The 22,072-nt window shown below is 38.6% G+C and overlaps 1 protein-coding gene across 2 annotated transcripts in view; it reads right to left on the bottom strand.

The window, feature by feature from the left end:
- Window positions 1-1,461: 1,461 nt before the first annotated feature.
- UGGT1 (UDP-glucose glycoprotein glucosyltransferase 1) overlaps window positions 1,462-22,072 on the bottom strand; it is a 112,990-nt gene continuing 92,379 nt past the window's right edge. For both annotated transcript variants that reach the window (XM_078451429.2, XM_078451430.2), the window contains 6 exons: window positions 21,604-21,786; window positions 20,381-20,541; window positions 19,036-19,150; window positions 8,762-8,878; window positions 8,113-8,278; window positions 1,462-5,892 (listed from right to left, as the gene is read on the bottom strand). In XM_078451429.2, the coding sequence (XP_078307555.2) occupies window positions 5,867-5,892; window positions 8,113-8,278; window positions 8,762-8,878; window positions 19,036-19,150; window positions 20,381-20,541; window positions 21,604-21,786 (768 nt within the window). In that variant the 3' untranslated portion in view covers window positions 1,462-5,866. The remainder of the gene's footprint in view (window positions 5,893-8,112; window positions 8,279-8,761; window positions 8,879-19,035; window positions 19,151-20,380; window positions 20,542-21,603; window positions 21,787-22,072) is intronic.

The raw sequence follows: 22,072 nt of genomic DNA, 5'->3' as shown, positions 1-22,072 counted from the left end.
TCATGCATAATTTAGGAGGAGTCAACCAAGAATTGGAGGGGAGTATGACAGGTGAACTCAAGGCTCTGTGTTTTCCTCTTTCTGGAATTTCCCTTTCAATTTCCAAGCTGCTCCAACAACCCTGAATTCTGAGTTGGCTCCTCAACCTTGTGAGATTGCCACTTTTTGTTGTATTCCCTGTGGGGCTACATGAGGAACCGTCACTTAAATGTGATCTTGTCCAGTGTGTTACTCTTCTTTCAGTGGATGAGTCCCCTCCAGTTTTGCTTGTCTCTGGTCACTTTCCTCACTTTACAGTGCATTTCAAAATTTACAGTGCATTTCAAAAACGTATATAAAATGTATATAATTATTGGTAGGAGAGTTAGTCTGATACAAGACACTCTGGCCATTACAGGAAGCCAGATGTTTAAATGTTGTTTAAAATAAAATTCAACCTCCTTGGGGCCCCTGGGTGGCTCAGTCGGTTGAGCATCGCATTTGATTTCAGCTCAGGTCATGATCTCACAGTTCATGAGCTCAAGCCCCTGTGCAGAGCCTGCCTTGGATTCTCTCTCTGCCTCTCCCCAGCTCACACACGCTCTAGCTCCCTCTCTCAAAACTAAATAAACTTTAAAAAAATCCAATCTTCTTTTTACTTATCTTGATGATGGTTAAGTCTGTTCACCTTGAAAACCTACCAAGATGTATGTTTGTGTACTTGGGCCTAGATGTGCTATTTACCAGTAAAGTTTATTACAAGAAAAAGCCAACTTCCTGTCAGTACCCAGTTAAAAACCACTCGGGCTTTCTTGTGGCCCTGGGATCAAACTCAGATCCCTGCCTCAGAATTTCTCTCCTGACTATGGACTCTAGGTTCACTTGCAGCTCCCTAAATGAGACAAACTAGCTCCTGCTCCTCCCTCTATCCCCACCTCCCACACCCTACCTGGATAATTCCTCAGACATCATTTTAAGCATCATCTCCTTGTAGAAGCTTTTCCTGACTACCAAAGAAATCCCTCCTCTCTTCCACCTGAGGGGCCCTCTGCTGCCTTCTCACAGCCACCAAGTCCCCCTCCCTGACCTCCACCTCAGCAGGAGCACTCCATACACTGGCTGGCAGTATCCAATGAGCATCTGAATGTCAGGAACCATATCTTCAAGTCTGGCCCCAGAATAGTTTAGAGAATCTGCAAAATGTTCAAACTCTGCCACCCTGCCCATTATGGTGAGCTCCCCTGGGGCAGCTTGCCTACAAGATCCTGCCTGTGGCAGTTCTCCAAGGCTGGCAACCTTCAAGAGGCACGGGTGCTATTGTGAGAATTGGTGGAGCTGGACCCAGCTCCATCACCAGAGCAAATGTGCAGATAAAGCTCTCTTTCCTGCAGGCTTGCTTCTTCTGTCAGATGAAACGGTGGGATTTTGAGCTCTAATGATATGTCCTTCCTAAACATAAAAGCCGAATGACCAACCAGACAGTTTTAAAGAAGACAAGTAAAAGTTTATTGTGTTGAGCAGACCTTATTTTCATTACAGTACCAGGAAATTCATTCTCCACTCACTTCGGGTGCAGAGGGCTCTGCAGACACCTAGGGCCCCGGTACTTGTTCCCAAGCAAGGGGCAGCACCTGCACCTATGTTGCATTTAACGAGCAGGATTACAGTAAAACAGAATAGTTATAAAGAAGGTTTTCTAAATACATACTTTCCTTTAAAAATTCTAGTATTTTTCATTTTTTCTATGTTTACCTCATTATCATCAAGGATAACTGGTTGGAAAACATGGTACTTGATAATCTTTTTCCCAAATCATTTGCCTTGAATTTTGCTACTTTTACTCTGACGAGGAATTATGCCCACTTCTCTGGACATCTAAATAATGACAAGTAAGGCAATGCATAAATTACAGGTGGGATGAAGGCCTTAGCTCATACCCCAACTTGTTTCTTCTTAAATCTTCCACATTTGGCCTCTATGTTGCTAGGTAATTTAAGATTCAGGAGACAGCCTCTTGCTTGCAAAATCAGTATCAGGGAGTTTAAGCTTAATGTGCTACTTTTGGGGAGCATGCCGCTGCTTGAAGCTGATTTTGTGGTTTCGTTTTATAAACTGTCAGCACTCAATGGCACCCTGAAGGGGAGAGACCATCTACTTAGTGCACTGACTCACTACTACCCACAAGTGTCATTTCTGAATTAGATCAAGAGATCAAATAGCAAATGAAAGAGAAATTGGTATCCTCCAGATAGTCTGAAATATTAATTACAACCTGAGTTAATGAAGTCAAATTTGCTTGAATTCAATCAGGCAATTACCAAAGTTGTGATTGAGATCTTCCCCCACTACATCAAGACAGGGAAAACATGAATTTAAGCAAAAAATGTTATCCCACCAAACTAGACACATGACAGCTATATTTAACTCTAATCATCCCACAAAAATGTCCCCATAAAATCAAATACTTAAAAAATTAAAATTATACAACAGTTGAATATATACTTAAATTACTTTGTGCACAATGCACCTTCCATCTGTTGTTGCCAAGAAAAACTTTCCATTTACCAAATGATCTACCAGTTTACCAGGTGATTTAGCAGAACATTTCCATCTCCATGAAATCTGACGCCATAGCATTAACATTGGAATCAGAAAAACACACTAGAAATTCCCTTGTGACTCATTCATGGCAATTTTAGAAAAGGGCTACTTTCAAGTACCCGAGTTTACTCACAGGGGAGATGTAGGGTAAGAGGAATTTTACTGAATCCTAGGAGGGTGGTGTCTGACTTGTTCCAAATTACAGTGGCAGTCAAGTATGATTCCCAGCTAAAGGACAATGGAATTTCCTTCCTATTAGCTGGGCCCGTCCCTTCTGAAAACCCCACTCACACCGCCAGCTTCCGGACCTTCGTTCAGGCACCACGTCCTGCAACCAGACAGAAGTTGTTCCTTCAAGCACAGCCTCCACATGGTTCACAGCATGAGGACTGGAGGAGAGCAGAGTTCATTAAGCTCCGTTCCTGGAAACGATTTCTGAAACATATGTAAAATCTTTGCTCTCCCACTAGCTGAGTTCACGAAACAAGGGCCTACCTCGAGGCATATACACATAGTAGGTAGGCAAACATCTGCATGTTTCCGTTAGAAACGCCACATCTTGAGATTCTACACCTTATCATCCTTATGGGAAACTAATGTGTCATCATTCTCGGTGTGGTCAGTACTGAGTTCAATTGTAAAACACACATAGGCATGCCTCCTCAGCTCCAGCAGCAGGCTGTGTGAATGGGGTTTGGTCTCAAATGCCACTGTTCGTAGAACATAAAAACTCACATGTTGCATGTCATTCGGACATGTCACATTATTTCACATCACACTGGCCCTGATTCATAAAGAAAATTTCCCATTATGGCATGATGAGAGACAACAAATCCCGTTCCATAAAAATGATGGTTAAAAACAATGCACTGTGAACAGTTTCCAGAACCTTGAGCATTTCAGTGCCATCAATTCTTGCTTCTTGGGAAAAAAATCTCTATCTTTTGGGTCACAATTTGCTTTCGCACAGTAGTCAATGGACAAAGCTGACCAAGACCAAATTTTAGTGGTATTATCATTTCCTAGGACATTAGAGGTTCATCCTGAAAGATGCTGTTGCCACATGAACCAAGAGAAGGAAGGAAGGCCCTACACCACTTCAAAAGCAAACGAGGTCTTACACACTTAGAAACAACTACTGGTAAGACTTGTGCTTAGGGTGGTGACGGACAAGAGCAGTGAGGACACACACTACACGGAGAACAAATTTCACACTGTACGTTCCTCACATGGAATATGCATAAGAGACCTGGTGGAAAGACATGGAGAAAGGTGGCATGTTCCATGTCCCAAGGGAACCAGCATTTAAAAAGCACACCCCAGTGACTTTAGTATTTCCCACTCAATCTCCCAGAAAATCAACTCGGAAAGTACACAGTTCTGTTCACGGGTGGACTGAAGTGGTGGTGGCAGAAGGCTCTCTGACAGCTTTTCTTCGATCCAAGATGAGGCTAAACAAATGTTTTTTGTTCTCATTGATTCTATCCCTTCAGCTGCTCTGACCAGTGAGCGGCAGGGAGGGGGGGACGGGGGGGGGGGGGGGGGGGGACTCAAGCTACAGCCTCTGTCAACAGCAATGACTCTGAGGGACCTTTTCAGTCTTGGATCCATTTATCTAAAAATTTGAGCTCCCTTCTTCCCAACTTTTAATGGAATTATAAAAGCTCCTTCTGACTGACTGAGAGACTCCTAAGCTAACTTTTGCTTATGTGACTATAGAAAAAAATAAATTACTTGATATTTGCCATAAGACTTTGATTTCTAAAAAAGACTGAAAACCTATGTTCCCTGGCTTAGAAGAGTGAGGATTCAGCTATCATTTGCAGCCCCTCCTCACATTTGTAAAAAGCAGGCAAAATATTAGGGACAAAAATGGTTTGCAATGGAAGGAGGCACAGTCCACAGGAGTGCTCTTGTGTACCCTGCAGCCTGGGCAGACAGAGGGAAGCCCCTAGAGCCTCACGCCCATGTAGGCCAAAAACACACCAGAAGACTCCCTCTGGGTGCCTCCCAACACTGCCCGCTCACCAGGAGAGGCCGCTCCAGAAAGGCCACTCTGGGCCACTGAAGTAAAGACACTAAGAGCAGGGCTGATGCTGCTTCAAGATGCAACTATGTGCTGTCAGAAGAGTGGTGTGCCGGCAATTTCGGCAAACCAGAGGCAGCCCACAGCACTGAACTAAAAGGAACAGAGGACCACGTACAGAGGAACACGGATTACAGTCAACATCTCTCCTCTTCTCAGCTCTGGGAGTCCTGCGTAGAGAAAAGTCAAAGCCAACTTTGCCTGGGTCTGAGAAAGAACCCCCTGCCCCCCACCCAGAGGAGCAGAAGGTGGATGATGTGATGACCTTCCCGAGGGAGACTGGAGCCCCTCAAGATGGATCACCAGAGGGGCTCACTATGGCTGTATCCAGTGAGGAAATCAATAACAGACTTTTTTTTTTTTTTTTTAAGAAAGTGGGAAGAAAAAGCAAAGACTTTCACAAATAGAAAAATTATTTACAAAACAATTTCCTAAGAAGTTTACTGGGGTTGGGTGGGGAATAAGAATAATGTTTTCATTTTAAATTAGTCACGTGGTACTGACGGTTTATAAAAGGGAATGGCCAATTTCTGTCTTCTTCACCTCCCCCAAAATACCCTAAAGTCATCCTACTCCTGATAGGTTTCCTACCCTCATCCCAACCCACCCCATCCTGTCTCCAAATTAATTGCCTGGAGCCAATCTCAAAGACACATGATTGTTGGTTGGGTTTCCATTTAACAATGAACCCACTGCTGGGGAAGAGAACACAAGGACACAGGACGCACTGGCATAAACCTCAAGGTGTGTGGACCTCGGACAAAGCTTCTGCCACCACAGCGCAGGCTGCAGACTGAGCTCCGCTGTCAGTAAACTGAGGTAAGGAAGAACATGGCGGCTCTGGCGGGTCGGCTTCCCATGGTGATGCAGCATGTGTGTGCTCTTGGTGTGGGCACCACAGGACTCATTTTCTTCCAGTTGCCTCTGCCATTTTCCCTTCTGGTTAGAAGACTGCTCTTTACAGAGTCCCAAAAGATCAGCCACTTGTCTTCCTCTGAGGTACAAATCCAATAGAGCCTTGACTCCAAAGATCCAGAGCCCACCGGCGTGTAGAAGTCAAAATCAAATGCTCAGAATCAAAAGGTGTGGCACGCCTGCCCAGCCAGTTTATCAGCAGTTGTAAAGACAGATCAGAAAAAACTAGCATTTAATACAAAAAGTGTTTTTCAAATGGTGCAATTTCCTGTCCTCCTGTGAAGATCATAATTCTTCTCGTTTCTGAGGTCCTATGGAAAAGGAGAACAATTGAAAATAGAATGGTTTTATCCTCAAGTGACAAAAATACAGACTGAATATTTCTTCTGGTACTGTAACCTATTAACTGTGGCCCCACCTCCATTTTATCTCTATTTTGAAATTTTTAGAAGCTTTGGTGTGGAGTGTATTATATTTTGAAAGCAAAAACAAAACAAAAAAGACCTTTTTGTTTTTAAAAACACAAACCACCTGCATATCCCTATTCCAGCAGAACTGTTTCACAAATACAATCTTTACTTCTGGTAAAAATATACACATTTTTAGTCAAGATTCTTCTTTTTTCATTTAATAACACACAAACACATTTTCCTAAGTAAAAGTATAGCTCATTTACCACTCTCTATTCTTGGATGTTTAAACTGTTTTTAATAATTTTGGTTTACTGGGGAGCCTGGATGGTTCAGTCAGTTAAGCATCTGACTCTTGACTTTGGCTCAGGTCATGATCTCATGGTTCATGGGATCAAGCCTCACATAGGGCTCTGTGCTGATGGCACGGAGCCTGCTTGGGATTCTCTCTCCCTCTCTGCCGCTCCCCCACTTGCTCACGCATACACTCTCTCAAAATAAAACAATAAACTTAAAAAAATAATTTTGGTTTAGGGGCACCTGGGTGGCTCAGTCGGTTAAGTGTCTGACTCGGCTCAGGTCATGATCTCAGGTTTCATGGGTTTGAGCCCTCATCAGGCCCTATGCTGACAGCTCAGAGCCTGGAGCCGCTTTGGATTCTGTGTCTTCCTCTCTCTCTGTCCCTCCCCCACTAGCACTCTCTGTCTCTCTCAAAAATAAACATTAAAAAAAATAATAATTAAAAAAATTTTGGTTTATAAATAATAAATTTCTCCATTTTTATTACTTTTTTCTTATGTGAACTTATTTCTTTAAGGTAAATTCCCAAGAAAGGAATTACTGAGGGTATAAACATGTTAATGGTTTCTGCTTTTTAACAAGGACTGTTCTAATACACAGAGCTTTGGCAAGGTAGACCCAGAGCACTTTCCTCATCATCTTCCCAACAAATAGCATTATCAGTATCAATATGCACATTTTTTCAATGGAGTGTATATATATTTTTTTTAATGTTTATTTTTGAGAGAGAGAGAGAGAGCACAAGCAGGGGAAGGGCAGAGAGAGAGGGAGACACAGAATCTGAAGCAGGCTCCAGGCTGTCAGCATAGAGCCCAACGCGGAGCTCGAACTCACAAGCCATGAGATCATGACCTGAGCCTAAGTTGGGTGTTTAACCAACTGAGCCACCCAGGTGCCCCTCAAGGGAATATTTATTAATGACAGATTCCTTTAATGTAACTGCTGTTTTCTCAACTTCATTTATTTGTGTTTTCCTCTTATTTGAACAGCATTGTACATTATTTACCCACGTATCGATAGAAATCCTTCAGGTGTTAATAGCGAATTTGAATTATTTTTATTATTTTTATTTTATTATTATTATTATTTTATGATACTAAACAACACAGTACAGTCTTCGGGATGATTAGGTGAATCATTCAAGATCCATGTTTTGTAACTGACTTCTTAGAATTAGTTTTGAGCTGAATAATGTTAAAAAACCAGAATTCAGCTTATTAATAGTTTACAAACGGTCACTATTGTATTCTAATGATTTTTGTCAACTGTACACCATTAGAGATTTACACAAGAGTGGGGAAAATATTACATGAAGATTTAGTCCCTTCTATTCTTAGCCTAAATTAAATAAGTCCACTCCAATATTCTTCTTTGAAAGAACACTTTTTTTTTCAAAATCAATATACACTTTGTCTTGACCCTAAATATGTTCATTTAATAATGCCTGGACAGATTTAATAAAAAACCAAGGAATCTGACAAAAGATCCCCAAAATAATGTCAGGCTTAGCTTATATATCACAAAATTCATGAGCCTAAATAACAGAATTCTCAGCGCACCTTTTCTCAAAAAGATAAAATAAAATAAAATAAAATAAAATAAAATAAAATAAAATAAAATAAGGGAAAAGAAAAGGGGGCAGCAACTGTATTAATACATACGTTTAGAAGGCCAACTAAAAAAGGAAAGTAAAAATATACACTGGTTGATGTCAGGATGGAAGGGCTGAGATTCCTTTTATTCATTATTCTGTTGTTTTTGCAACAAACACAAATCAGAAATGCAAATAAGTACTTCCCTAAGGCTGACCGCTGGACTTACCTTCCCAGTGTGGCTCCTGTGTCGTCTTCTTGTCCAGCATTCCTGTCTCTTTCTCCCTCTGGAACCGGGTCTGTAGCTGCTTGATCTCTTGGTCGTAGTCCTGCCACTCTGGGACAATTCGAACAGCTGCTTCCAGCTTGGGCTCTTTGGTCATTGGATTATTACACTGTAAAACCCAAATCACATGCTTCAACCAAGCTGAAGACAGGGCACATTATACAGAATTAAAAGATGTGTCTGTTCTTGGATTCTAAGTCCCAACTGAACAAAAAGAACAACAATGAAGAGCCAAATGAGAGACCAGCAGAAGCAATGTGGTAGTGGGTCACATAAAGCTTCTACAAAATTGTGGAGAATGACTGGAAAGCAGGAACTGAAAGTTCCTTTGATAAAATTACAAGGCACAGAGATAATCCATGGACAAGTAGTAACTTCACTGATTGTAAGTAGTGAAACAGCCCCATCAGACACCAGAGAACCTGGCTGCCTGCTGCACGCAGCAGAGATCTGTGGATGTTACTACAGGATGTGCTACAGTCCCCCAACTGCACAACTACAGAGAAGACTAAAGAAGAATCTGTGTGTTAATAACGATCTAGTCATAAATCACACTGGAATAAGATGTAGAAAAGAACCACAGACAGCTTACCAAATCTATTGTTTTAGCCCTTTTCTTAGAGGCATCATCACACCACGTTTCACACCAAAGCCATTCTTGAGGGAGTGATTTAATTGGCACCTGATGGATCATGTTATTGGGCAAATCCTGTTTGGTAAAAAGAAAATAAGACACAATACTCTCAAGTTCTGAGGGAAACTGAAATAAACTCAGAGCAAATTAGCGGTAATGGCTGCTCATTACATATCACATACCAATCACAATTTTTTAGAACTGAAAGGGTCTACTAAAAACCTGTGAGAAGCTAAAATACTTATTTGTGATTTTTTGTAAAACTACAGTTTAGAGGACTTCTAAAACATCTACCTATGATAAGCACCTGAAAAACTTTAGCTTAAAACTCAAAAATAACCTACACCTAGACTTCTCTCCATGAGGGCAATTCTAAGAAAAAATACTAGTGCTTCTTGAAAGTTAACTAAGCATAGAGTGTGGTTTTGATACTTCACAACTTTGCATAAAGGATGCTCCAAATCAACCTTGTCAACTGAGGCTTGATCCCAAGTGGATGAAGCTTACATGTTTTCAAGCCAACTGTATGCTTTGAAGCTTTTTTCTCAGGAAAACTTTTGAGTTTGACACAATAAAATGTTGCACTATCTTAAGACACAACCAATATGATCCAGAAATTCCACTTCTGGATATATGCACAAAAGAAAGCAGGGACTCAAACAGATACTTTTACACCAATGTTCACAGAGGCATTATTCACAATAGTCAAAAGATGGAAATAAGCCAAATGTCCATCAACAGATGAATGGATATACAAAATATGGTGTGTGTGTGTACACACACACACACACACACACACACACAGGAAAATTCTTTCAGCTTAACAGGAAGGAAATTCTGAAAGCTGCTATGACATGGATGAAACTTGAAAACATTATACGAAGTAAAATAAGCCAGGCACAAAAAGGAAAAATATTATATGATTCTAAAAGTACCTAGAATAGGCAAGTTCATACAGACAGAAAATAGAATAGAGGTTGTCAAGGGACTGGAGGGAGGAAGGAAGGCGGAGTTGCCATTTAATGGGTACAGAGTTTTGGTCTGGGATGAAGAAAAACTTCTGGAGATGGACAGCTGCACAACACTGTGAATTCACTTAACACCATTGAACTGTCCACTCAAAAATGGTTAAAGTGATAAATTTTGTGTTACCTGAATTATACCTAATATTACAGATAAAGACACTTGTAGATGACAAAAATTGAAAAAAATTGTTACTAGTGAACTTACACTAAGGAAAATTAAAGGATATTCTTTAGGCAGAAGGAAAATAATCCTATATGGAAGCTCAGAAATGCAGAGAAGATTGCAGGGTAACCACATGAGCATATCTAAATAGATAACAATCCCATTGTAGGAGAAGAATTTCTGGGGTTTAAAATACAGAGATATCTAAAATCCACAGCAACAGCCATTCAGGCTGGGATAAGGATAAATGGAGTTAGTGAACTCTAAGGCCAGTATTACTCAACCTGAGGTTATGCAGATGCAGCAAGGAGTCTGCTAGGAATGTGGGCTCTTAGGCCCAACCATACATACACCTACTGAACTGGCCCATGCGAGTGGGACCCAGGAATTAACGCTTCAATAAGTTCTCCAGGTGAATCTTTTATGTATGCTGAAGTTTGAAAAGCACTGTTCTAATGTTTTTGCACTGTGTGGTAGGTGCAAATATACCAACTAGCATTAGCCTTTGCAAAGTCAGGAGTGCATAATACTGTAACCTCTAGGATAATCATTAAAAGAACTGCAAAAAAGTATATAGTTCAAGGGGCTCCTGGTTGGCTCAGTCAGTGGAGCATGTGACTCCTGTTCTTTGGGTTGTGAGTTTGAGCCCCACACTGGGTGTTGAGATTACTTAAAAATTTAAAAATCTTTAAAAAAAAGTGTATAGTTCAAGCTAGTAGAGGGAAGATGGAATTATAAAAAACTCTCCATCTGAAGGAAACTAAGGAGAAAAAAGAAACAGAACACATAAAATAAGCAGAAACACTAGAAAAGCCAGTCTTACTGGTGATTACGTTAACTATAAATGGACTAAATGTTCAAATTAAATGACTTATACAAAATGTAAAAACCAACAGATATAAGCCTATTTATAAGAAATGGAACTGGGGTGCGTGGGTGGCTTAGTTGGTTAAGCGTGCAACTTCAGCTCAGATCATGATCTCACGGTTCGTGGGTTCGAGCCCTGCATTGGGCTCTGTGCTGACAGCTCAGAGCCTGGAGCCTGCTTTGGATTCTGTGTCTCCCTCTCTCTCTGCCCCTCCCCCACTGTCTCTGTCTCTCAAAAATGAATAAATGTTAAAAAAATTTTTTTTAATAGAACTAAAATATAAGGATAGAAAAAATTGAAAACAGAAGGATAAAAACAATATACCATTTAACAATAACCAAAAGGAAAGCTGGCATAGATGTACTAATATTGGGTGAAGGTTCCCCCAACAAAAATCATTAAAAATTCAGTTGTAGGATATATATGCTTCTAAATTTTAGGTACCTAATGGTATAGTCTCAAAACACATAAAGCAAAATTTGACAAAACCAGAGATGAAGATATCACAATACAGAAAAATATTTTAATACAATTCCCTCAGTAACTAATAGAAAAACAGACAAAAACACATAATATGACCAAATGGACTATACCTAATATCTACAGAATACAAAAAACCAAATGAAATGTTTACCAAAACTGATGACATTTGGGTCTAATAGTAAATCTCCACAAATTTCAAATGTCTGAAATCATACAGAAGAAATCCTCAAACCATAAAGCCACTGAGCTACAAATTAATAGCAAAAATGTAACTAGAAAATCCCTGTGTATTTGGAGTCACTTCTACATTACTTAAGAGTCAAAGACATCACACTGGAAACTAGAAATACATTGTACCAAATGACAAGGAAAATGCTACATATAAAACATGTGCAATGCAGCCAAAGTCTTGCTGAGATAGAATCTGATCATTTCAAATGCATACATTAGAAAGACTAAAAATTATGAACTAAACATCTCAGGAAACTAGGAAAAAAAAATCAACAAATTAAATAAAGTAAAAGGTAAGCACAATAAAGAACAAATTAATGAAACAGAAAAGAAACAGGATGAAAAACATTAAAAGATGTTTCTTTTTTTTTTTTTTTAATGTATATTCATTTTGAGCAAGAGTGAGTACACGCATGCAAGCAGAAGAGGGACAGAGAGAGACACACAGAGAAAGAGACAGAGAGAGAATCCTAAGCAGGCTCTGTACAGTCAGCATGGAGCCCAATGTGGGGCTTGATCTCAAGAACTGTGAGATCATGATCTGAGCTGAAATCAAGAGCTGGACACTCAACTGACTAAGCCACCCAGGTGCCCCTAAAAGATGTTTCTTTAATTCCCAGTGAGGTGATAAAGGCAAAAAAGAGAAAGCACAGTAAACAATGTCAGAAAATTATAAAAGATAGAGAAAGAGAGAGAGAGAGAAGACATCAATATAGATCCAGCAGACTTTAACTGAAGTGATGAAAGCATTTTCCAAAACAGTGCACTTACAATCTGAACATGTTGCGCTATATAAATTATATCTCAATTTTACTTTTTAAGTATTTTTTAATGTTAATTTATTTTTGAGAGAGAACAGAGCATGAGTGGGGGAGAGGCAGACACAGAATCCAAAGCAAGCTCCAGGCTCTGAGCTGTCAGTCCAATATGGGGAGTCCAATGTGGGGCTTGAGCTCACAAACTGTGAAATCATGCCCTGACCCTAAGTTGGATGCTCAACTGACTGAGCCACTCAGGAGCCCCTACATCTCAATTTTAAAAAATGAGAGGGTAGTACGGGGCACCTGGGTGGCTCAGGTCATGATCTCGCAGTCGGTGAGTTCAAGTCCCACGTCAGGCTCTGTGCCAACAGCTCAGAGCCTGGAGCCTGCTTCAGATTCTGTGTCTCCCTCTCTCTCTGCCACCGCCCCCCCCCCCCCACTCCCACTCATGCTCTGTGTCTATCTCTCTCTCAAAAATAAACATTAAAAAAATTTTTTTAAAAATGAGAGGGTAGTATAAACAACTTCATGATGTTATGTTAGTAAATTTAGCGACACCTTAACAAAAACATTGATTAAAGTAGTAATAGAAAATGTCAACAGTCCCATAACTCTTTTTTTTTTTTTTTTAATGTTTATTTATTTTTGAGAGAGACAGAGACAGAATGAGAGTGGGTTGGGGCAGAGAGAGAGGGAGACACAGAATCTGAAGCAGGCTCCAGGCTCTGAGCTGTCAGCACAGAGCCTGACATGGGGCTCGAATTCACGAGCTATGAGATCATGACCTGAGCCAAAGTCAGACACTCAACCAACTGAGCTACCCAGGCACCCCTATAGTCCCATAACTCTTAAAGAAACTGAAGTCATAATTTAAACACAAAGAAATTTCTATTAGGCTTCACTAGTGAATTCTACCAAACATTTAAGAAAGAAATAAGGTCAATCTTACACAAACCATTACTGGTAAATGAAAAAAGAAAAAAACAAAACCCAACTCATTTTAGTAAGCCAATATAGCCTCAACATCAAAATCTGACAGAGATATTACAAGCTATTATGTCACACAAAAACATAAATACAAAATTCTTAAATAAATAGTAAGCACAAAAAATCCAGAAATATATAAAAAAGAATAATAAATCATGACCAAGCTGGATTATATAATTCAGAAATTTTATTTAGGTATATAATTAAACTACACTTACAGAATAAAAGAGAAAATACTATCATCTCAGCAGATATTAAAAACATAAAAAAATTTAACACAAGTGATTTTTTTTAAGTAGCAAACTAGACTTCTGGTGGTGTGGCCTGGGGCCTGAAGCATGGGGCACATAAGGAGAGGCGGGGTCTCAGGGCTGTGGAGCCACCAAGTGGTTGGCAGGGCAAAGTAGGACATGCAGGGAGGGCCAGGCCAGGCCCCAAATGAAAAATAAAATAAAAAATAAAGTAGGAAACTAGGAATAAAAGGAACTTCCTTAATCTGAATAAGAGGAAATATCTACAATATCTAAAAAATATCTACAATAAACATCATACTTAGTGGTGAAATGCTGAAAACTTTGCTTTTGAGTCAAGAATGTCCACTATCAACATTTCTGTTCAACATTAGGAAGTCCCAGTAAACAGCAAAAGCAAAAAAAAAAAAAAAAAAAAAAAAAAAAAAAAAAAAAATTGTGCAATTAGAAAAGAAAAAGTAAAATTGCCATTACTTGTAAATTATATGCTTACATATACAGAAAATACAAAATTATATCTCAGGTGCCCCTATATACAGATTAGTAGGGTAGCCGAATACAACAATGAACAAAAATCAACTGCAATTCTAGATACCAGCAACAAATGGAAACAAAAATTTTTTAAAATAACTCTTAACAGAGATGTATAAGATCTAAGATCTCTATGAGGAAAACAATGAGAAATTAAACACAACCCAAATATAAAATCCTAGGGGCACTTGGGTGGCTCAGTCAGTTGAGCGTCTGACTTTAGCTCAGGTCATGATCTCGCACAGTTCATGAGTTCGAGCCCTGTGTCGGGCTCTGTGCTGACACTGACAGCTCAGAGCCTGGAGCCTGCTTCGGATTCTGTGTCTCCCTCTCTCTCTGCCCCTCCCCCACTCACACACACTCTCTCTCTCTCTCTCAAAAATAAACATTTAAAAAAATGTCAAAATATCACAATACACAAAATTTTTTTAAGACATAAATAAAAAATAAAATCCTAGTAAATGTGTTTTTCCTCCTAAACTTGACAAGCTCATTCTAAAATGTATATGAGAAAATAAAGGACAAAAAAGTACTCTAAGACACTCTTGAAGAATGAGGTGGGAGGATTTGACTTACTGGATATCACGACTTATTATATATAGAACTAGAGTATTTGAGATTTGTGTAGGATGTTAAGATAGACAAACAGGTGAGTCAAAAACTAGAAGACCCAGAAACAGATCCACGCATACATGAGTACCTCATATCTGGCAAAGATGGCATTGCAGAGCAGTGCATTCCATTAAACAAGAACAACAACAAACTGATGTAACTGTATATGCACAAAAAAGTGAAAGTTGAACTCTATCTCACACCATATATAAAACAAATTTCTACTGGAATATAGATTTGAATGCGAAAAAAAATAAAGCTCATATTTTAAAAATGTCTTTGTGACCTTAATAGGGGTCAAAAAGCATTAACCATAGAAGAAAATACTGACCAGCCTGAAAACAAAAGATACCATTAAGAGAGTTCAAGTAGAAAATTTTGCAACATATACAACAAAGGTTACACTATTAGTACACATAAAGAATGCCCATAAATCAAGAAGAAAAATTTCAAATAATCTAAACACAGTAAAACCTTGGATTGTGAGTAACTTGTTCTGCGAGTGTTCTGTAAGAAGAGCAAACATTTCTAATGAATTTTAACCTGATAAACAAGCAATGTCTTGCAATACGAGTAATATGCAATGCTGAATGTCACATGATTACAACTAAGTCAATGGTTCTTGAAATTTGCTTTGATATATGAGTGTTTTGCATTACAAGCATGTTTCTGGAACGAATTATGCTTGAAAACCAAGGTTTTACTGTATTTAAATAAGCATATCACAAGAGAATATCTAAATGACCATAAATACACAAAATGGTACTCAACTTCATTAAATTATGGAAATGCAAAATAAGACCACAATGAGGAGCAACGCCAACAAAAATGGCAGAGTAAGGAGCTCTGAAAGTCTGCCTTTTGATAAAAGCAACCAAAAAAGTGATAAAAATTGAATCAACTTTTTTCAGAACTCTGAAAATTAACCAAAGGCTTGCAGCAACCCAAGGAGCACCTAAAAGTCAACAAAAAATGGTTGAATGTTGCTAAGAACAGTGAACTTTGAGGTATTTGGACTTCTATTCCCATTCTCCTGTTCCCCATTAGTCTCAAAAAATAACAGCCTGCACTGCCATACTGGAGTAAGGAGAACAAGGCTGGAGGTCTTTCAAACTTCATTCCAAAAGCAGAACCATCATTTGAAGACCGTACTGTATAGGCCTGTCTCTATTCAATCTCACTTGAACTTACCCCATGCTAAAAGCTTCTCCTTGGCAGCCCTTGAAAAATGTGTTGAGCTTTCTGAGGCTGTCTGATGTCTGAGATGGAGCAAAGAATACATTAAACAAAAATCTTAACAAGAAATACTGAAGAATGAGATAACCACAGAAGGCTGTGAAAAGAAAAGACAGATTCCTGGGAAGACAAAAGGCCATGAGAACAGTACGTGTAAGGCTCTGAGCATGCTCTGTGTTGCGTACATAAGTAAGAAAGCCCTAATAAAGCCATAAACTCTCACCTCTTGTTGATCTTGAAGCCCTATGCAACAGAGAAGTGCAGACTAAGGTACAGTTGTAAACTGCCTGGCTGACTGTTGAGGATGTATCCCAACAGGCACCCAGAGGCCTCTGGCAAAGACTGGAAATCTTTGTGGTTTTGAACACTTAAGAAATCTCTGTCCAATTTTAGCTGACGACTAAGCTAAGCAGGCATACCAAATATGCAGACTTCACAGAACTGGTTTAGAAGTCCAAAAACAAACAACTACTACAATAAGCAAAATACCAAATATACAAAACCCATATATAGGACAAAAAAGCAATCAATAGAAACTATACTTGTGGAGGCCTAGACACAAGGAATTTATATCAGGTATCTTAAATATGTTCGAATAGGAACAAAGGAAATCATGTCTAACAGAACTAAAGGCAAGTATGTGAATGATGTTCCAAAAAATTAGAGACGATTAATAAAATTATTAATTATACAAATTAACCAAATTATACAAAAGAACCAAACAGAAAAATCTGTTGAAAACACAATAGCTTAAATAAATGAAAATTCACTAGATAGGTTCAACCACAGGTTTTAGCAGCAGAAAAAATAATCAGGTCAAGTGAAGATAAATCAGTTGAGATTATCCAGTCTTGAGATTATCCAGGAGCAGAAAGAACAATGAAGAAAAATAAACAGAGCCTCAGAAAACTGTGGGAAACCATCAAATATACTAACGCACACAATGGGGGTCCCAAGGGGATAGAGAAAGAGGCAGAAATAATACTTAAAGATATAGAACTTCTCAAATTTGGTGAAAAACATTAGTCTATACATTCAAGAAGCTCAATGGACTCTAAGTAGGATAAACTCAAGAGACCCAACATCATAATCAAACTCCCAAAAGACTAGAGATGGCGACTCGTCAGATAAGGGATTCTCAAGATTAACAGCTAATTTCTCATCACAAAACATGGAAGCTAAAAGGCTGTGAGACAATATAGTCAAAGAAAAATATGAGAAGAAAAAAAACTGTCAAGCAAGAATTTTATATCCAAGCAAAACTATTCATGAAAAAAATGAAGGAGAAATTTACATATTACCTAAGAAGTTTGTAGCTCCAGAGCCATTCTATCAGAAATACTAAAGTGAGTCCTCTGGCTGAAATGAAAGGGCACTAGACAGTAACTCAAATCCACATGAAGAAATAAAAAGCAGTAAAGGTAAGTAGGTAAATATAAAAGATAGTATCAATGTATTTCTGGTTTAGAGCTCCTTCCCCCTGCCCCTGGTTTAAAAATAATTACAAACAGTAATAATTATAAATCTGTGTTGACAGGCATAAAATGTATAAACATGCAAACTGTATGATAATGAAAGTAGGCAGGGGAGGGGGGGAACCACAGCTCCATAGGAACAAAGTTTTTGTATACTATTAAGTTATTATTAACCCAAATTAAACTTTCATAAATAAGTGTTAATGATAATCATCAGGACAACCACTGAGAAAGTAAGTCAAAAATATATAGGAGAAACAAGGGAATTAAAATAGCAGATGTTAATCCTACTTCACTAATAATTTTATATTAGATATAAATGTGATAAACTCTCCAAATGAAAGCCACAAGGGATAGCAGTTCACATGTACCAAATTAACAGACTGACAATAAGTTCTGGTCAAAACATGGAGCACCAGGAATCCTTACACAGCTGATGAGTATATAAGTTAGAACTACTTTGGAAAACTGTCTGGGATCATCTAGTAAAGATAAATATACAAATATGGTAACCCAGCAAATACACATGTAGCTGAACACACAACTGAAATATGTGTACATGTGCAGCAACACAGGTGCATGAATGATCACAGCAGCATTATCCACGGAAGACAAAAATGGAAAACAACCCAAACGTAGAATAAACAAAACGTAGTACCTCTACACACACCAACAGGGATGGATCACACAAACATAATGTTGAGCAAAAGAAATCAGACTTAAAAGAGTTTATCTTTTAAGATACAACTGAGGTAGGGAGAAAAAAAAACAAAACAGGCAACACTAAACCACAGTATTAAGGATACACGTTAAAGTAGTAATTCTATAGAGAAAAGCATGGGGTGATTACCACAAAGGTCAGGATGCTGGATACTTTTATTAAGAATGGTAGCTGCAGGATTTTAGTAATGTTCTACTTGTTGAACTGGATGGCCATATATGGGCATTAGATCTGTGGTAATTCACTGGTGCATGTGAATATGTATATATTGGTATAGTTTTGTTTTGTATGTTTTCTTTTATGGGTGCTAAATATCATAATGAAAGTTTTAAAATGTTTAATGCAGACTTTAGCAAAACAAAATATGTGAAAGTAGGTATCCACAACAAACTAAAAGCTTACTTCTGAAAAATGTTGAGCATTAAAAAATCGATTCAGATAAACTTCTTAAAAAAACACCATGGTTTCCAACAGAAAAGAGGGAAATTGTGAAACTATACACTGTGAATCCTTGCTAGTTAGTCTCTAAAGAGAAACAAATTTCCCCTAGCAAGCAGGAAAACACATTTATCAGGTTATCCTAGGTGCAAAATTAAACAACATGGTAATGGTTTGAGGAGGCAGCATCCTCCTTTCCATCTCCCTTCCAAACCAACATCATTAGGCCTACGACATTTTTTCACTCCTATGCATTCTGTTGAGGACAAAAATGTCTCACACACACACACACACACACACACACACACACACACACACACTCCTGTCCATGAAGAAACAAAACATTGTTCCAACAGAGGAGAAAACTGAGAGGAAAATAATAAATTCAATTTCTGACATAATATTGCATACCCATCACTGCAAGTGTTAACCAAAAAAATAGCCACTTACTTGATCAAGATTTGAAAGGCTGTTAGGATCCTGACTCAGACCTTGGTACTGTCCCCTGAGTCTGTCACCAGCAGCTATTTTCCTAAACTTCTTTAGATCCACGACATATAGTGCACTGGATAGAGAAGAACTACTTGTTATAACCATGGATTATGACAAAGAATAACCCCACTGAATAATGGTCACCAGGTAAACATTCTGCCCTCTCTGTGAAAAGGTAAGCTGTGGCCTCCAGTGGAGCTCAGGGTCAGCATGTGCTTCTTCAAAGATGGCAGGAAATTATTGCAAAACACATACTCTGCCATAAGCTCACTTTGTCACTCTTTCTTAATTGCCTTCCTTATTTAGCTGCCTTAAGTCTCTGACAATAGAAAACTTCTACCAAACGTCAGCAGATTAGATAATAAAAGCTGACCATCAGCCAAAAATAGCCTGATAATGTTTTAGATGTTGCTGGGAAAAAAAAACATCCACACTGTTATGGATCTTCTGGACCAAGGACATAACTAATGATAAAGAAATCCCCAAACCCCAACTTTTATTCTCTGTAAATGCTGCTTCCTACACATCCCAGACCTTCCAGATCTTCCAAACCACATTCTGCCAAGAACAGATAATGCAATGGTACACAGTCTGACCTAGGAGTTCTACTTCTAGGAATTTGTCCTACAGATATATTTGAAATATACCAAATGATGTATTTATTCACTGCAACACTGTATGTCACAGCAAAAGACCACAAATAACCTACATATACTGCAATAAAATGCAGATGTTAAGAAAGAAGGTCTCTCAACACATTGATAGAAGATCTACTATAGTAAAAAAAAAAAAAAAAAAAGGCACAAAACTGAAAATATGATGGTATATTTTGTGTAAAAAAAAAAAAAAGATGTAAGAATCAAGAAACTCTAGGGGCATCTGAGTGGCTCAGTTGGTTGAACATCTGACTCTTGATTTCAGCTCAGGTCATGACCTCATGGTTCATGAGTTCGAGCCTGCCTGGGATTCTCTCTCTCCCTCTATCTCTGCATCTCCCCTACTTATGCACTCTTTCTCTCAAAATAAACAAACATTAAAAAAAAAAATTAAAAAAAAAAAAAGAATCAAGAAACTCTGGAAGGACATACTGCAGTAAATTAATAGATGATGTTATCTGTTATAGGAGTAGGAACTGGGTAGAAAACAGACAGAATTGGGAGACCTTTTCACAGTATATTTTTTATAATTTTTATTTTTGAGCCACATTAATAACATATTACCTATTCATAATTTCAAATACGTAAAATTAATTTTTTGAGAAAAGAAAATCCAACAGCTTTGGAGAGTACTCCTTTTTCAGTACCTGATATGATACTTTCGCCCAGCCAAATGACTGGCCCAGTACCCTGATTTCCAGAACCTGTATCCATCCATTTCTTTTCGGCTATCACAAAAGGGAGTATAGCCATAAGGAGCGCCATCCAAATTGAAATCTCTTAACTCTTTCAGATCTGTTCGGACAATCTGGAGAAAAAAAAATCACAAGTCATTTGTTAAACAGCCATGCAGACAGCAGTTTCCTTAAAACACAGATTGTCTCACTGAGACATTACAGAGGGCAGCTCTGAGGTTACCGGCACAGGCTCCAGCAGTAGACCCAGGCTAAGCCCAGATTCCCTCACTGATTAGTGGGCTGCCTTCGCTAACATGTAAGACACTTTGCATAGTGGTTGGCACACAGTATTCTAAGTATTCGAAAAGGTGGCAGTAAAACAAATTTATACTGCTTAGCTTCTGTGATGGAGTTTCCCCATCTGTAAAATGGAGACCTCACAGGATTACATGAATTAACATATGAACACATGCGGAATGATAACTGACACAGACCAAGTGCTCAACAAAGGTAAGTGTGTTTATATGAGAACCCAGAAAACATGCTTCAGGTCAAGCTGGTTGTGACACAGTGAGCTGAAGGAGGCAGGGAATCCCAAAAAGGTGGATGAAGTTTCTGGCCGCATGACCTTTGCACACATTCTATCACTTCCATTCAAATGATCATCTCAGGTTTCAGCCGGCTAGGGAAAAGGGGAAGATTGTAAAGGAGAACTATATTAACACTTTTTGAGTGTGTATGCTCTAAAATCACAGTGTGTTCGTTTTAAGTCAAATCTTGACAGGAGGAAGAGTATCTGAAGAGCTACAAACTATCAAAGCTAGGCATCTATCTGGTAGAACTTCCTCTATCTTACCCATGCCGATAACTCCTAGCTTTTGGGTAAATAATTGGAGACGATAGCAAGCACTGTTAAACCTCAATCTTCCAGTTTTTAGTCTGTGTGTTAAATGAATTAAGACACAAGACTGCATGTATGATGTATAGAGGCATAGAAAAAAAAGATTAAAAGGAGATACCTCAAATGCAAACTGTAAAAGTGATCACACCTGGGTGTACCTTTTCATATATTTTAAATAATGTCACAGAGGCATGTATTTTTCTGTAACCAGAAAAGTAAAATCATTTAAAAAGGAGAAGGAAGTCTAACGGCTTTAATACAAACTGTTTAAACCTGGCTTCTAAAAGCTTACCTGATCAGCATCCACAAACAGGAATTTGTCAACAACCAGTGGGAACAGCACGTCCAAGAAGAGGATCTTGTAACCCCAAATGATGCGCTGTTTCTCAGTCTGCTGATGAAGCCACCGGGGCCATTTGTATTGAACAAGCTCATACTGGAAGTTGTACTCATTTGCCATATAAGGTATGAACTCCTATTTTGGCACATAGGGAACAACAGACAACCATTTACTCAGATGAAGAAAATCGGCTCTCTAATGGAAGTCAGCCACCATGATGACAGCACAAGTAAAACATATTTACCATAACGGCAGTTGAATACAGAAATCTGACCGTGACTCACCGGTGACTAAAAGAATACATATAAACTTGTCAAACCCCCCATTTCTTTAGGACTTCTAATTATCACGTGAAATGACAAATCTTTCAATGAAGGCTTTTAGGTTTGTGTGTGTGTGTGTGTGTGTGTGTGTTTTATGG

This window comes from Panthera onca, chromosome C1 (genome assembly GCF_046562875.1).
Source record: "Panthera onca isolate mPanOnc1 chromosome C1, mPanOnc1 haplotype 2, whole genome shotgun sequence".
Taxonomy (NCBI): domain Eukaryota; kingdom Metazoa; phylum Chordata; class Mammalia; order Carnivora; family Felidae; genus Panthera; species Panthera onca.
The sequence above is the reverse complement of the archived record's forward strand: the minus strand, read 5'-3'. Positions and strand labels throughout refer to the sequence as shown.